This window comes from Prorops nasuta, unplaced genomic scaffold (genome assembly GCF_024137725.1).
Source record: "Prorops nasuta isolate Cenicafe-Biocafe unplaced genomic scaffold, Cenicafe_Pnas_1.2 PNAS00005, whole genome shotgun sequence".
Lineage (NCBI taxonomy): Eukaryota > Metazoa > Arthropoda > Insecta > Hymenoptera > Bethylidae > Prorops > Prorops nasuta.
This window is the reverse complement of record NW_027116802.1, coordinates 1,095,623-1,113,392: the sequence shown is the minus strand read 5'-3', so window position 1 is coordinate 1,113,392 and position 17,770 is coordinate 1,095,623. Positions and strand designations below refer to the sequence as shown.

The 17,770-nt window shown below is 40.0% G+C and overlaps 1 protein-coding gene across 1 annotated transcript; it reads left to right on the top strand.

The window, feature by feature from the left end:
- The first annotated feature begins 6,144 nt into the window (after positions 1 to 6,144).
- Positions 6,145 to 9,602, top strand: LOC136773753 (uncharacterized protein DDB_G0286299-like). Its single transcript, XM_066727667.1, has 4 exons — positions 6,145 to 6,148; positions 6,271 to 6,400; positions 7,384 to 7,388; positions 7,474 to 9,602. The coding sequence occupies exons 1-4, from the start codon at positions 6,145 to 6,147 to the stop codon at positions 9,600 to 9,602; spliced, it is 2,268 nt and encodes a 755-aa protein (XP_066583764.1).
- The last annotated feature ends 8,168 nt before the right edge of the window (positions 9,603 to 17,770 follow it).

The following is a 17,770-nucleotide window of genomic DNA, read 5'->3' as shown; positions in this document are numbered from 1 at the left end:
TTTTGTGAAAGATGTTGAAAGACTATATAGTTTAAACAAGTGTTCATTTAACGTGCATTAATTGACGCACATTGTTGAGTACGTTAGGTTTTGGGGTCCAGCATGGATGTGGTCTACCTTTCCATTTGAAGATGGTAATGGATATATAAAAAAAATAAATCATGGTCCAAATAAAATTGATATCGAATTAATGAATACTCTTACGATTTTTAATTCTCATAAAATAATTAAACATAAATTGTCAATGCAAAATTATCGAGATATAAATCAAGATGACGGTGTTCTGGGGAAACCTCAACAGATAATTGTAAATGAAATTGTAATTAGCTGTTTAAAAGATGCAAATATATTTAACGGATCAAGTGTGCAAAATGTTTACCTACGAGTAAAAAGATCAAAAGAAATTTTTACCTCAGAACTGTATAAAAAACAGAAAACAAAAAATAATTCATTAATTGTTTATGATAATAATAAGGCATATGGAATTATACAATATTTTCTGCTTAAAAATAATGATATTTTCGCAATTGTAAGAGAGATTATTCCTTGTGTAAATGCAGAGACCAAAATTTTCGTTCGAAGTATGGAGAGAGACATAGATTTTTCAAATTATATTATTCCCATACGTGAGAGTTGCTGCTTACATGCAGTGCCTGTGAGAAACATTGGAAATAAAGTTTTAAGGGTGAATGATTATATTTGCCTATATCCAAATTTTACAGAACGCAAATAAATGTTTTTAATTTGAATTATTTTAGGAGAAATAATAGAAACTATATGTATAATTTTTATTCTAAAATATATATACTTCTTGATTACACAGTGTTTGTATGAATTATTCCACGATAACATAATGTGTAATTTTAATTTGTCGTTTCAGAGATATTAAATGTTTTAATAGTTTGCCAGTTCAACGATCCAGATCACAAATCCTGGATGATGAGTATTGTTTACCTTTTAGGGTAATCAAAATTATACGTAAAATCTTTTTGAACGCAAATAGTAAGACGTTTTGGAAAGGGGTTAACTAAAATTGTATTATTTCTTATGTTTACGAAAACTTACGTCATCTGGCATCTATGTTTTGAGGTGCTTTAACCTACGGAACCTGTATAAGTAATTATATATTGTATATAATGAAAGCACTTGATAAAATTGTATAATTTATACATTATTTATGTATGTCGAAATTCAAACATTTCTTACAGATAGATTAAGCATCTGCTAAGCATAATGAAATATGTATAATTTTTACATAGACAATGCATTTTATTTTTACATGGGTGTTAGCACTACTAAACCAACTACTATTTCTCCTCCTGCTATAACAGCTAAACCAACAACTAGAGTATTTAAAAAATCTTATTATCATCCTAAAAATGAAATACCACCAAAATTTGATGATGTATGTGAAACATCGTCTAAAGATTTTGTTTATTTAATTACTGATGGTACACTATTCACTATGTACGGAAAATGGTTTTGGCACTTTGAAGTTCATAGAAATAAAAAAAAGGATATTATAGAAATGGAAAATTAATTACAGGTTTTCTAACATTTTTACCGAGTAATTTTACTAGAATAACGGCAATACATGAAATAGGTGTTGGTAAAATAGTATTATATTCAGATAATAATATATATATATTTGATGCTCTTACTAGAGAATTAGATTCAGGATATCCAAGATCATATCAACAATTATTAGGTAATTATGTTAAATATGATGGTGCTAAAGCAGCTGTTTTAATAAATTCTGGAAAAGTTTATATTTTTTATACTCCTAATTATGTAATGGAATTGTCCAGTTGTGAAGTATTAAAACCCAACAAATTCACCACAGTTGAATCAGTTTTCCAAACTGAAATAAATTTTTATCAAAACTTTACATTATTCAAATATACAAATGGAAAAATTTATATAATACAAAATGATATGTATAAAGCCTATGATGAATTCATGGGTATAATTGTAAAGTCAGAAAAATTTGATTTATCATTATTTAATATTGAATGTTCAAGTATCACTTTAGGCGAAAAATTAAAAACTCTTATGGTGAGGATGTTAACATTTTATGGAGATGATATCAACCATTATCATAATTTTAAAGGAAATTATTTAAACGATGATGCTAATAATGATAATAATGATGATGAATATAATAATGATTTTAATGATGAATCATATCAAAGTATGAAAGGAGTATCCTTCGATTCTGGACGTGTTAAGAGATTTAATTCATTTGCCGAAGTGCAAAAGTATAAAATTGATCAGATTAAGAAAAATGAATTATAAGACAATAAAATTTCATTAAAAAAATTAGTTAGTAATCGTTTAATCGTCAAGCATGAACGCTGTTCCTCGAGAGTAAGTAAAAAAAATAAAAAATTGTCTTTTTTATTATTAATTACAGATATATTTGTTTAAAGGAAACCGATTCTTATTCTGGGAAGGCGATATCCATTAACTTCAAATGATTATGAATATTTGGAAATTGGTATTAAAATTTCAAATATTCAAAAAGCTACTATATCAATCATCCTTAGTCATATTGCAACAAATGACTTCATTGAATTTTCCGAAGAAACATGGAATGAGGTCTATAATTATCGTGAATATATTTATAAATTTTTTGATAATATACCTACACCCACTCTTCATCTACTTAGTGATGATACATCAATAGAATTGTTGGATAAAATTGATGGAATTGGAAAAAAATTTAAATTTAATCAAGTAAATAGTGTTATTTATGTATCAAGTAAAATTTGTAAAAATATGTTATCTCTTTATCGTTGTATTAATATTACAACTCAATGGTTACAATTTTAATTTGGATACAGTTTTACAAACATTTCAGGATTTTGTAAAAATTGCTCGTTCTGCTAAATTTAAAAATTGTATTCTTGAATTGATTGAAAAACATACAATTTTTAACAAATATTCTCTTGTACAAAACGAAATTTTATATTTTTATTTAAAATCAATTGTATTATATTCAAGAACAAATTATATGTAAACAATTTTTAAGTGAAAAATGATTTTAATGTATTTAATAACAATTGTTTTATATAAATATTGTAGTATTATAAAATAGTATACGTTATAAACTATGGGGTAATTTGTAATAAAAACTATTATTTTATAATTAAAAAGAAAATCTTAATTTATTTATTCATTTTTTTGATATTATACAAAATATATTCAAAAATTACATTTTTTTACAATTATTTTTTTATAATTTTTATTTAAAACTCTCAGGTACTAGACAATACACATTCTACGAAGATGTTTTCCTTATCCTTAATCTTATTGTTAGTAATTTTTTATTTTTCATTAATTTTATTGTGTAAAATTATAATTTATTATGTAATTTTCCTAACAATATTAGTTAGTGGACTATATTCAACTATACGATCGTGTAAAATTAAACAATAAGCGCTAGTATTCAAAGGTATATCTTTTTTACATTCAAAATCTATTCTAATGTCAACAGTACCATTTTTAATGGATTCAACTTGACGTGAACAATCAATGACAATTAAAGGCGCTATATTCTTAAATTTATTAAGAGTTAATAAATTATCCTCTTGTAATCCGTAATCAACAGATTTAAATTTTGAATACATTAAATATAACAAACTAAAGTTATTTTTATCAAAATCTATGTTTAAGTTGTGGTAAGGATATGATTCAGAGTTAAGATAGAGACGAACGTTTGATATATTACAATGATCAAAAATATGAGATTGATTTGATATTTGATCTTTTCGATTTGTTTGTAATGCTAATATTATAAAACGTGGTTTTTCCAGTTGAGTAGATGCTTTCACAGCCCAAGTATGTTTGGTTGATGATTGTAAAAGAGGATATTCATATAAATCCTAAGTTCGATAGTTCATAGTAACAACATTTCCATTTTCAACAAAACGTAGAATTGCTAATTTATTCATTTCCTCCAATGTAATATGCGGTATTTTCCATTGAATTTTAGTTAATTCAATTGATGCGCTAACTTTGGGTTTATCATACCCAGAAAAGAGAGAATTCAAATCGTTTCGATGTCGAATTAGTATTAATTCGTGTCGGGCATTTATTACAATATGATTGTAATCTTCGTAAAATCCCAATAACATTCGTAATGGTACACAAAAATTAAAAAATAATTTTTAATCACTCGTTGTATATTTTAAATCATCATCACACCAACCTGCATTTTCTATATAATTTTTATTAATACTGCCAACTGATAGATAATTTTTAATAGATGTTGTAATCCCAACATTTCTACATTGATCTATTTCAACACCATCCAATTCATATCTAATCTCATCGAATAGAAATGCCATACAATTATTATCAAGAGACACGGTAGTGTCTCGACGGCAAGTACAGAAAAAAGTAGATAATGACATGTATATACGGCCGTCGAGGCACTACTCTCTTATACAGCAAGTTTGGCTGTCCTAATTTTCAAACCGATTTTTCTTTGTGAATAATCCACTATCATGATTTTAGCAAAGCTTTTCTTAAAATGGTTTTGAACGAGCTTTCATTTGAGCCCATAAACATTAAAATCGGTTCACGCAATCCAGAGATCTCATACTCTGTTAGCTATATATATGCCGAAGTTGAAATTCTTCTCCCTTTTCTCTGTATGTCTCGGGCTGAAGTTGGCTGCTATATTCACCTGCTATATTCAATACCGGCATAACCCTAAATTTCGATCGATTTCGATAGAACTGTCAAAATCAAAATTACTCTGTTGGGATAAAAATAGTATGATATAATTCAAAGTGTAGATAATTAAACAAACTAAAGGAATAAATACATGAAGGAGTCTGATGGAGAATCAGATAAGTAACACAACATAGTAAAATATATTAAAATTTAATATTTTGTGGTACTTTGTGGGATTTTATTTCAGGTTATAAATAAAATATTTTCCTTGTATGCACCTCTGATTTGAAGTCATACCAGTGCCAAATGCTCTAACAATTCTTGGAAATACCCTGTTATTGAAGAATGTAGATTAACGAAAATTGTAAATGAAACAGAAGGATGAGGTTGTTACGTTCACTCATAACCAACACACATGGTAGTGTTTCAACAACAATTAACATAAACGTTTTTAAGAAAAGTAAGTACATTGTGAAAAAAATTAGTTTAATTAAAGCAAAGTTATATACAAGGTATCTTTTCATAGTTTGCAATTTGATGCCAGACCAGTGCCAAATGCTATAACAATTCTTGGAAAAATGCAAGCACCAAAAAGTACTACCATAGTTAAAGAGGAATCAGTTACAGTTCCAGTGGATATTACTACTTTTTATAATATGTAACGTGGTAGGTTCGAGGTGAACCTGCACGTACAGAGATTTAAGTTCCGCGCTCTAGAGCAGTGAGGCTGAGTGTCGCCTATAGCCTGGTGGCGCCGCCAAGGGCCGATCCCGAGAAACGAAGGCAGGAGAGAGGCATTGCGTAGGAAACCCTAGAGCGAGAAAGCGGCCGAATTTTGTGCTTGCACGGGAGTGCCAGGAAAGAAAGGAGTAATAGGAGATCCGATCGTAAGGAAAGCCTCTAGTGAGGAAGAAAGGTCACGAGGTGACAGGTTCTGGGCCCAGAAGTTCTTTTCCCTTGCGTTCGGCCAAACAAAAGCGAGGCAAGAAAAGGGGAATCATAGCGGATAAGCCTAAGGTAGGAAACTAAGAGGTTATTACCGCGAGCACATACTCTACCCGACCATGTGTAACCGGTCGGGGGAGTCGTAGTAAGTAGTATCGAATCGGCCAAATCTAAAACTAGAGGCGAGACACCTGTGGCTAATTTGTAGCCTAATTAACGCAAGTAACGGAATTAGAGCAGCCAATTTTGCCAACTCGGGCGACCCTGAGGCCAGTAGCGACACCGGGTCGACGAATTTTCGGTCTGAGCCTAAGTTAGACTCCCCAGCGGAATTTTCCGGCGGCCTATGGGGAGTAACGGGAAAATCGGGAAAAAGTAAAAGGTAGGAGCGGTCCCGAGGAAAAGGGGGCCTGGCGCCCACAGCATATTACGTATTTGTAAACTAGAAATTTTTGCTCCTAAACAATGATAGAGTTCCCAGGCCCAGACGTAATTCGGCGTGATAGGGCAAATTGACATATGAGTAACTACTCGGAAGAAAAGACCTAGCCTGTTGTTCCCCCCTTAGGCGGGTCGGGTGGAGAGGCGAATAAAATTCTGTAGAGATTTGTATTTGAACCAAGCAGAACTTTCACAAAAATAAAGAGAGGGCGAGTGCCAGATTGTGGGCTGCCAACAGACTAGTAACTACATTATTTTTGTTAAGAATAGAGTCCTTTTTCTCCACCACTCGGGCAAAGAGTTACAAATGGCGCCCAACGTGGGGCGATCGTTGGTAAAGGGGAATTGGCTGCAGTAAGAAATTTGGCCGATTTCGAATAGATTAAAAGATAAGCGGCGAGCGAAAAGTTTCGGGTAAAGCCGAAAAAGATAAAACAATAATTACGGTGATAGAAGGCTCCTGAAAAATCTTCCCCGCGACACCCCTTAGTGCAGCCTTCGGCGCATTAATTGCTTTTCTTACAGGTAATTGTTGAAATGAATTAGTGAGTGGAAAATAGTCCGTCACTAATTTATTTTTCAACGAGCGGGAGTCGGTGGGCGCGAGGCGTACATCGACCAGGCCTGGGTAACCGCGACGCGGTGTTTACGTTTTTTCAGGCGGCGCGGCGGAGAGCCGAGCACCGCCCGGAGACAATAACAAATTCTAAGTACATTATTACTTAGAATTTGTATTATTGAGAACGCTACTGACTGGGTCAAAGACATAAGACCGTATAGAGAAATAGTACCCGTCCTTCTACCACCGTATTTATTCGAACAAGGATACCGCTTATAGTAATAAAATAATATTAATGCGATATTACGAAATAAATAGCCTAAGGAACGGCATATATTGCGGAATAATTAGGCGAAGCCTAATTAATTGAAGTAATTAAGCTTGTTTTTTTTTCTATCTGTAAGATAGATAGATGTTTATTTTTTCTGGTGATGAGAGAGGAAGATCTCGCGGACTGCCCCGCATTATCCCTTCAGTGCAGCCTGTGGCGCATGGATTAATGGAAAATTTAAGGCAATTCGGTTAGCCTGGATAGTTATCTCGCGAATAGTCGCCTCATCGTGGTAGTACCAGAGGGGTCGAGACATTGAGAAAAACAATAGCTAAGAAGAGCTTTCTTTATTTTCTATATATGCTATATTGCCCTGAACTTCTCTCATCACCAAGGAAAAGCTTTATCCTGCAGCGGCGGATAAGCCCAGACAGATAACGAGAAGTGAGCCTGAAGAAGGCGTGTAAATAGTTGTTTTTTTTTTAAGTTCATGTAAGCCTATGATTAAGTAGACCAATATTGTAAATAAAAAGTAAGGCCAAACTGGTCAATTTCTATTGTGAACCCTTCTTCTAAGGTAAGCGAGATTCAGCGAGGGAGCATCGCGTCACCACACCGAGGGAGTGCAACATGAGTCGCCGATCATATCACTCAGAAGTCGGGGGAGATCTGGAAACCATGGGCAAGGATAATAAGTCCAAAGGCCGCGACGAGAGAGCACAATCCCGGTTGGAGCGGAAAACCTCCTGGGAATCTTTAAGTGCCCACATAGCGAGACTATCGCCGGTGGAGTTGAAAAGGACGATGGAAGCTGAAGGCCTAAACACAGATTCTACACTGCCGGTGTTGCAAGATCGTTATAGGAGATACCGAATGATACAGCAGGAAGGAGCGGGAGCGGCCAGGTGGGATAGTAGGCGAGATGAAGCCTCACCCACTGCCGCGACAGGGAGTGATAACCCAACATCACAAGATGAAGGAGTCCTGAGTGATGGCGCAGGGGTACGTGGCCCACCTATTACAGTAATAGTGCCCACTATTGTGACTACTTCCATCATCACTTTGGCTACGACAACAATGACCAGCACCCATCCTACAACCTCTTTAGGCCGTCCGATCGCCTCAGCGGTAGAGCAATCGCCGAGTACAGGAAGAACAACGGAAGAATTCTGGCGACTTCCAGTACCTGTTTCCACCAAGTTACCATCGCCAATAACAAGACCCCTGGTGACCACTGAACATAGCGACGTACGGGCCCTGCCGACTTCGTCTTCAGCAACTACCACCACCAGATCCCAGGCAATACTCACCTCTACTCACAGGCAGGAACAGCCTGATGAAAATTACGATACGGATCAGAGGGAGGCCGCGAGGAAAGCCTTGGAATTATTTACTCGACTATCTTACGAGGCTAGTGAGAAGAAACGCAGGAAGAAAAGGAAGGAGGGTACAGCTGAACGTCGGCAGAACACTAACGGAAGTAAGAAGAAGCATGAAAGGCCGAAAGGACATCGGAAACGCCTGAGTGAAGACAGCGATAGTTCAAGCAGCAGCAGCAGTGAAGAAGATAGCTCCTCCGATGAGTCAAACAAAGGATCTGACCCAGACGATCGACATTCGTCTTCATCAAGTTCTGAAGACTCTGATGAAAGTCGGGGTAGTAGGAGGTCAGCTCACCAAAGAAGGAGAAAGAGGAAGCCTCCCAAAATTATAGGAACTAAAGCAGTAGATGTCCTAAACAAATGGCGCATCTCCTTTAGTAATGAGAAACAGGAGAGTGCTGACTCCTTCCTAGCGCGGCTAGAACGATGCCGAAAAGGCTCAGGCCTGGGCCGAAGGACCATAATGAGTGCACTGTCCGTAGTATTGACCGGGGAGGCAGAGAAATGGCATCATCTAATAGGACAGCATTGCAAGAGGTGGAAAGACTTTGAGAAGGAGTTCAAAAGCCGCTTCAAGACCAAAAATGCCAGGAGGAAGGTCAAACAGCAGGCCAAAGATCGCCTTCAGGGGGACCAGGAAACCATGGTCGAATTCCTTGAGAATATGCAAACTATATTCTCTTATATGGATCCCCCTCTCTCAGAGAAAAGGCAGTTGGACATAGTGTATATGAATCTGAAGCCTTGGTACAGGCAGAGGTTCCTGAGAAGTACTTTCTCGTCATACAGGAAACTTCGGAAACTCGGAGAAGAATTGGAAGGAATTCGGCAGGAAGAAAAACAGCGCAAAGGTCAAGCTACCACTGCAGTGTTGCCGGTTCCCTCTGCCATGTATGTGGGAGGAAAGCGCATCGCGGAAAAGTGCGCAGCAATGGAAAATGAATCTACCCAAGGAAAAGCGACAACGAAGGACAACAAGGCTGGAAAAAAGAGGACGCCTAAGACCAAGGCAAAACCGTCATCCAGCCCAGAGCGTCCTACTTCACCAACCAGCTTGAGTCAGCGGGAAGAGGCGTCCAAGGACTACTCCACCCAGACAGGAACTCCTCAAAATGGAGAACCTGCGTGGAATACTCTAACCGCTGAGGAAAGGGCTGCTAAAATCAGACGGGATAAGGAAACGCTTCCTTGCCATAGATGTCGGAGACTGGGTCACTGGAAGGCCGAATGCCCTTATGTCTTACGGGGGAAAGGGCCTAATCTGACGCAAGAAGTCAGCCAAGCCTGCCCAAACCCAGTCGTGCAGCAGCCGGAAAACAATTAAAGAGGCGAGTGAACCGGGTCATCGCCGCCTCTGAAGAGAACAACGAGACCCTACCAGCTAAGAGCGAAGTCCAGGAGTCGAGAGGCATGGTGAAGCCTATAGCCGTGGTGGCTAAGGTAACTCCTCCCAGTACTGGAAGGCGCATTCCAGACAGGGGAGACCAGCGAGCCTGTATTGGAATAAAATTGGATGGAAGAAATGTCTATGGGCTAATAGACACTGGATCAGTGAAGACGATTGTAGGAGGAGCGCTGGCATTGAGGCTTGCACGTGACCGTCGAGATCCAGTAAAAGCTGACGTTCAAATGGCGAATGGAAGGCCTATTCCAATAGCTCGCGAATTACCTATGAGATGGACTATAGGTAACACAGAAAAGGAGCTAAGTACCCTGATAGCCCCAGATTTGGCCTTAGAAGTCATCCTAGGGATGGATTTCCTTAGAAAATTCCAGATTTCAGTGGACGCCATCACCGAAACTTGGCAAATGGGTAATGGAAGAAGTCTCCCCTACGCAGCATACCAGGGGTCGACTCAGCCTTCGGATGAAGACATCTCAGTTTTAGCCAAAGTTTCTACAGTGAGCGGGTCAGTGAGAAAGGACGAGGAAGACCAGGACAGTCGACCGTTCTTATGGATATTCTTACTAGGCCGGGGAATTAGAGCCTTGCTGGATACGGGGACCGTTCGATCATATCTGGGACAGCAGGTTGTGCCCCTGATAGAAGAGGAAATCGATAGATCAGCAGCGGGAGGCATACGACTCGGTGATGGCAGCTTAAGCCAAACCTTAGGTGACGTTACTCTGGAGTTGGATGTGGATAACTTCAGGAAGACGCTACGAATGAGAGTCGCCCCCAAACTGGACTACGAGTGTATACTAGGCATGGATTTCATTAGAACCTTCGAGCTGGAAATGGATTTGGCTAAATCACTCTGGCGAGCTAGACAAGGCCAGTGGTACCCGTTTGCGGGGGAAGAGGCCAAGAATACGAAGGGACCTAAGAATCATGCCTGCGCTGCCTTGGAAGGTTTAACCGATTGGCAGCAGTCTACAGTAAAGGCCTGGGAGGCCGAGCATTTCAAGCCTGTATCGGATACGCCTGGGATCACGAGTCTAGTTGAACATTATATAGACGTGCAAGGTAGCACCCCGATAAGACAACGAGCTCGGAGAATTTCACCAAAGATTTTTGAGATAGCACATGCTGAGGTGGATAAGATGCTAGCCGCAGGGATCATTGAAAAGTCAGAAAGTGCATGGGCCAGTTGCCCAGTTATTGTACCGAAGCCTAACGGCAAGCACAGATTCTGCATTGACTATCGAGCTGTCAACGAGGTCACTCGTAAAGACGCCTATCCCTTGCCTCATATGGAGGCTATACTAGACAAGTTAAGATCCGCCAAATATATCTCTACCATTGATCTCAGTCAGGCATATTTCCAAGTGGCGTTAGAAAAGAACAGCAGAGAGATTACAGCCTTCATCGTACCGGGAAAAGGACTATTCCAGTTCAAGAGAATGCCGTATGGGCTTACCAACGCGCCTGCAACGTTCCAGAGGCTGATGGACCGTTTGATTGGGCCTGAATTGGAGCCTAACGTCTTCGCCTATCTGGACGACTTAATAATCGTCACGACAACTTTCGAGGAGCATATGCAGTGGCTCAAACGAGTAGTAACCATAATAGAGCGGGCGAACCTCGAGATTAATTGGGAAAAGAGCAAGCTATGCCGGTCAGAAGTTACTTTCCTAGGTTACGTAGTGAATAAGGAAGGCCTGTCACCGGACCCGGAGAAGCTGAAGCCTATACTGGAGTATCCACCACCACAAAACTTGAAGCAGCTAAGAAGGTTTTTGGGGATGATTGGCTGGTATGCCAAATTTCTCTCAGGTCTGGCCAGTTACAAACTTCCGTTGGTAGAATTACTGAAGAAAAATGTAAAATGGCACTGGGAAAGAGCACAAGGGGAGACCTTCATCAGGTTAAAAGAAGCTCTCTGTTCTGCTCCCGTATTAGCCAGGCCGGACTTTACAAAGCCTTTTGTCATCCAGACAGATGCCAGTGATTATGCCATCGGTGCGGTTCTAGTACAGGAGATTGAAGGTCAGGAACACCCGATTGCTTACATAAACCGAATATTAACATCAGCCGAGAGGAAATATGCTACCACAGAAAAGGAATGCCTTGCTGTCGTGTGGGCCATCAAGAAGCTTCGCCCCTACGTAGAAGGCTACCCTTTTACCGTGGTTACAGATCACAGTAGCCTTAGGTGGTTGAATAACCTCAAGGATCCAACTGGCCGTCTAGCGCGGTGGGCTCTGTCACTGCAAGCCTGTGACTACACCATAATACATAGGAAAGGAGCTTTACACCACGTGCCTGATGCACTGTCGAGAGCCATGGAATCGGCAGTCCAGGCAGAGAAGCCTCTCGCAGACGCAATAGCAGCTATGCGAGACTCTGCAGACGATTGGTATCGGCGCAGGATGCAGAATGTGACACGACATCAGAGGGCATATCCAGATTGGAAGACGGAAAGAGGCAGACTGTACGTTCACCGGCCTGACCCGACTCATGAGATGTTAGGCTCGGACTACAACGCCTGGAAACTGGTACTATCTAACGACCTGCAAACCAAGGCAATGGAGGAGGCACACCTCGAGCCTACCTCGGGGCATTTAGGCGTAAGTAAGACTTACAAACGCCTGTTAGCCCGGTATTATTGGCCTGGAATGCATCGAACAGTTTCATCTTTCGTCCGAAGTTGTCAAGTGTGTCAACAGACCAAACCCAGCCAGGAAGCACCCGCAGGACTAATGGATGGGCGAATAGTAGAAAAGCCCTGGTCAGTCGTTGCAGCAGACGTGATGGGACCATTGCCGCCGAGCAAAAACGGATACAAGTACATTGTAGTCTTCTTGGATAACTTTAGCCGATGGGTAGAACTTAAGCCTCTACGTCGGGCCACAGGACCTACAATCACTCAGGCCTTTGAAGAATTGGTAGTTTATAGATGGGGAGCACCAGAGATACTGCTCACAGATAATGGCACCGAATTCAGCAACAAAAATTTGGACAGTTTTCTTAAGGGTCAAGGGATTCGGCATTACACCACGCCTCCCTACCATCCGCAGGCTAACCCGGTGGAACGGGTTAATCGAGTAATCAAAAGCATGATATCAGCTTACACCGGACAAAGTCATCGGGCCTGGGATCTACATCTCCATGAGTTCCGGTTCGCTATCAACAGTGCAGTCCATGAAGCAACAAGGGAGTCACCAGCTTACCTCAACTTCGGACGACAGCCCGAAGAAGGGAACAACCTACGGAGGCAGATAGAAGAGCCTGTGTCGGTGAAGAAGACTGATCCAGCTGCGTGGGCAGACCGAATGTCCCGATTGCGACTCTTGCATGACCTCGTTAAGGTTCATATCGAGCGAGCGAGTGCCCGACAGGCCAAATACTATAATAGTGGGCGAAGAAGCCTGCTATTTAAGCCGGATGACTTGGTGTGGAAGCGTAATCACGCCCTGTCATCCGCCGCCGAGAGCTTTAATGCGAAACTTGCGCCTACTTATGTAGGACCGTTTACTATAAGGAAAGCGTTGTCTGCGACGGTATATGAAATAAGTGACGCCAGCGGGCGTATTATCTCTAAGGCTCATATTTCGGACCTCAAGCCTTTCCGCGCCACGATCAGCAGCGAATCCTTCCCGGGGAAGATTGAAACTCCAAACGTCCGATCCGCTACCCCCTTTACCACTCCCTGCCCTTCCGGCCAGACTATTTCAGGGGAAAGGGTTCACCTTAAAAATCCTGTAACCGATGATACAGGGGACGGAAGTAACAGCCAGGACGGGAAGGCTCCGTTAGCCTGGAGGACACGCTTGAGGCCACGAAAGAACCGCTAAAGGCTTAATAATGATTCGCCTACAATTGTTTTTTTTTTATTACAGCTTAAATTGACAAGTAAAAATAAAGAGAAGAATGCAGCGAACAAGGGGCCACTACCGGGAGGGACGGTGCATATATGTACCCCCCAGAGCGGATCCCGGAATAGAGGAGGCAGCCGGCGAGCTGGAATCGGCACCAGAGAATAACGTGGTGGAGGAGATACCCCAAATCGCGGCCTTGGGCCCCGTACGGCGTCGCGATAGTCTCAGCCCAGTAAGGGGAGAACTCCTGGTCCGCCCGGGTGACTTTTGGCAGCAGCCGGAGGCAGAAGTAGGCGGGAACGATCCCATAGAGGAGCCTGCGCCGCCGCCTGAGCCTGAGAATCTGGCTCAAAAGGAGAGGGCTTGGATGAGGGGGCCTCGCCCATATAGCGAGTGTTGGGCCTGCGGGTACCGAGGACACACGTACCAACGATGTCGTGCCGTTCCGAACAGACCCTTCTGCAAAGGGTGCGGGTGGGCATACGAGAATCGGGCGACTTGTCCTCGGTGTGGTCCAAAATTTTGGGGACAGATGCGGCTTCCTCCGCCGCAGAGACCGGCGAGCCTGGCCTGGACTGCTAATCTCCCTATGCCAGGAGGAGTCACGGGCCGTCGCCCTGGAGGCCGAAATTGTGAGGCCCGACGTGCCGAATGGTGGGCCTTACATGGCAATTAAAAATGAAAGAGAAGATTTTTTTTTTTTGCGAGAAGGCATTGGGGCTAGGGGCCTTGGGAGATGTAGGGTTGTCATCAGGAGAACTAGTTTTTTTTGTTGTTACAAGACCTCCGAAGAATGGTCCGGTGAGGAGGATGCCCCAGGAAGGGGAGAGTTTTTTTTGTGTTTTGATGCTCGGGTATACCGGTTCCAATTGGAGAGTCGCCCGGTGGACGGCCCATTAAAGAAGATGTATTCTAATAATTTTGTTTGTTTGTTTGGTTACCTTTAAAATTTTTAAAAGGGCAGTTATTGTAAAGCCTATTGGAAATAGATTTGTATTTTTCTTTATTACGTGTCTGGTATCCTTCATCCCATCCCATTCTTGAAACGAGATCCTAGTAAGGTCTAAGGGAGGAGGAGTTGTAACGTGGTAGGTTCGAGGTGAACCTGCACGTACAGAGATTTAAGTTCCGCGCTCTAGAGCAGTGAGGCTGAGTGTCGCCTATAGCCTGGTGGCGCCGCCAAGGGCCGATCCCGAGAAACGAAGGCAGGAGAGAGGCATTGCGTAGGAAACCCTAGAGCGAGAAAGCGGCCGAATTTTGTGCTTGCACGGGAGTGCCAGGAAAGAAAGGAGTAATAGGAGATCCGATCGTAAGGAAAGCCTCTAGTGAGGAAGAAAGGTCACGAGGTGACAGGTTCTGGGCCCAGAAGTTCTTTTCCCTTGCGTTCGGCCAAACAAAAGCGAGGCAAGAAAAGGGGAATCATAGCGGATAAGCCTAAGGTAGGAAACTAAGAGGTTATTACCGCGAGCACATACTCTACCCGACCATGTGCAACCGGTCGGGGGAGTCGTAGTAAGTAGTATCGAATCGGCCAAATCTAAAACTAGAGGCGAGACACCTGTGGCTAATTTGTAGCCTAATTAACGCAAGTAACGGAATTAGAGCAGCCAATTTTGCCAACTCGGGCGACCCTGAGGCCAGTAGCGACACCGGGTCGACGAATTTTCGGTCTGAGCCTAAGTTAGACTCCCCAGCGGAATTTTCCGGCGGCCTATGGGGAGTAACGGGAAAATCGGGAAAAAGTAAAAGGTAGGAGCGGTCCCGAGGAAAAGGGGGCCTGGCGCCCACAGCATATTACGTATTTGTAAACTAGAAATTTTTGCTCCTAAACAATGATAGAGTTCCCAGGCCCAGACGTAATTCGGCGTGATAGGGCAAATTGACATATGAGTAACTACTCGGAAGAAAAGACCTAGCCTGTTGTTCCCCCCTTAGGCGGGTCGGGTGGAGAGGCGAATAAAATTCTGTAGAGATTTGTATTTGAACCAAGCAGAACTTTCACAAAAATAAAGAGAGGGCGAGTGCCAGATTGTGGGCTGCCAACAGACTAGTAACTACATTATTTTTGTTAAGAATAGAGTCCTTTTTCTCCACCACTCGGGCAAAGAGTTACAAATAAAATAGATAATGAAGATAGTGCTGCCATGTGTTGCTGGAAAACAGAGCTTTGGTTTAATGCAACTACGGAGTACTGGTTGAGCAATGGAAACAGTAGTTTGAAATGTGATTAACTGTTGATGACTCAATGATATGTCAATTTACTAGCGAAAGAAAAAGATAAGCCAATTGTTCATTATCACATGGTAAAGTATGTGTAACTCATTCAACCGCTTAAAATGTATGTAATTAAAAATTAATTGTTTATTTATTTATTTTTCAATTCAGCTCAAGCATGTATTAAAATATAACAATTACTTTGTTGAGTCTCTCTTTCCAGGTGTACTTCAAAGGTTATTGAAATACCCTGTTATTCAAAAATGCAGGTTATTGCAGATAAAACAGATAAGGATAATCTTGTTACATTCACTCATAATTAAGACACAGGGTAGTGTCTCAATAGCTATAAACATAAACATTTTCATGTAAACTAAGTACATTGTAAAAAGAATTTGTTTAATTAAAACAAAGTTATATATAGGCATTATTTCATAGTTTGCAGTTTGATGCCAACCAGTGCCAAATGCTATAACAATTCTTGGAAATACCCTGTCATTGGAGAATGCAGATTAACAAAGGTTGTAAATGAAACAGAGAAGGATGAGGTTTAAACATATGCTAAACATCCAGGTATGGAAATCAATAACAAAATTCATGTTTAAATTTTTCTTTTCTTTAAACTCATATGGATTTCAACTGTCCGATAGGTTATATCATATATAGAAACAATTTTCCATGAGACAATAAATCTTTCTTATTACTACGATTAAAGAAAAGCAGATAAATATTTTCTAATCGTTATTTAATATTCAATTATAATATAAAAAAGTATTAAAACCATATATTTACCTACGCTTCCCCAATCAGAATAGAAAGAAATTATTATTATTACCAAAAAAATTATTCAAATTTAATTTTTTATAAGAATAACTTTGATTTTTATAATATAATATGTAATATATCTTTTGGTACTTAGTGAGATTTTATTTCAGATTGATTTACAATAACATGTTTATTGTGTCATTGTGCAGGGTTAAGCTGTAATATTTAATACAAGAAGTCAGAAATGATTCCAGTTTACCATAGAAAGAGCCATAATGCAAAGTTAATGTTGAGAGTTAAACCTAAGGAAAAGGTGGAGAAATTAAAAAATTAATTTGGAAGCCAATTTTTAATAGCGAAAGGCTTGCAGGTGATTTTGGGCATAAACCCTTTGAAATATATAAGTCAATTAAATCATAATTTTAATGATAACGTCATCTAGAAATGAAACAATGAAAAGAAGTCATCATATTAATATTTTCCATGCAATAGAATTTACAGTGAATAACTTTGCGAAACTGAAAGCAGTATATCCACAAAAGAGTGGCTTCCATTGTATAAATTGGTGTATTTCCTAGTTTATATTAATGAAAGGAAAATATAAATGGTACTAGTGTGCTGGAGAAAGTGCCATAATTCAAAGTTGATATTGACGGTAACAGCTAAGAAAATGATGGATAAATATGAGCTAATTTATAAGAAAATCCTTAAGAGTGAAGTGCTTGCAGGTGATTTTAGGCATACAACTTTGGAATTAGAAATCACATAGTTAATGAAAATTATAATAAATTTATGTGGATGTGTAAATATGAAAAGAATTCATGATTGCAATATTTTACATGTGATCAGGCATATGGTGAATAAAATTAGGAAACTGAAAGCTGTATATTTAATAAAGAGAGGCATCCATTGTATAAATTGGTGTATTTCCTAGTTTATACTAATGAAGGGAAAATATAAATGGCACTAGTGTGCTGGAGAAAGTGCCATAATTCAAAGTTGATGTTGAGGTTAACAGCTAACAAAGTGATGGATAAATATGAGTTAATTTATAAGAAAATCCTTGAGAGTGAAGTGCCTGCAGGTGATTTTGGGCATACAACTTTGGAATTAGAAATAACATAGTTGATGAAAATTATAATAAAATCATGTAAATGTGTAAATATGAAAGGAATTCATAATTTCAATATTTCACATGTAATAGAACATACAGTGTGTAACTTCAAGAAACTGAAAGCAGTATACCTAAAA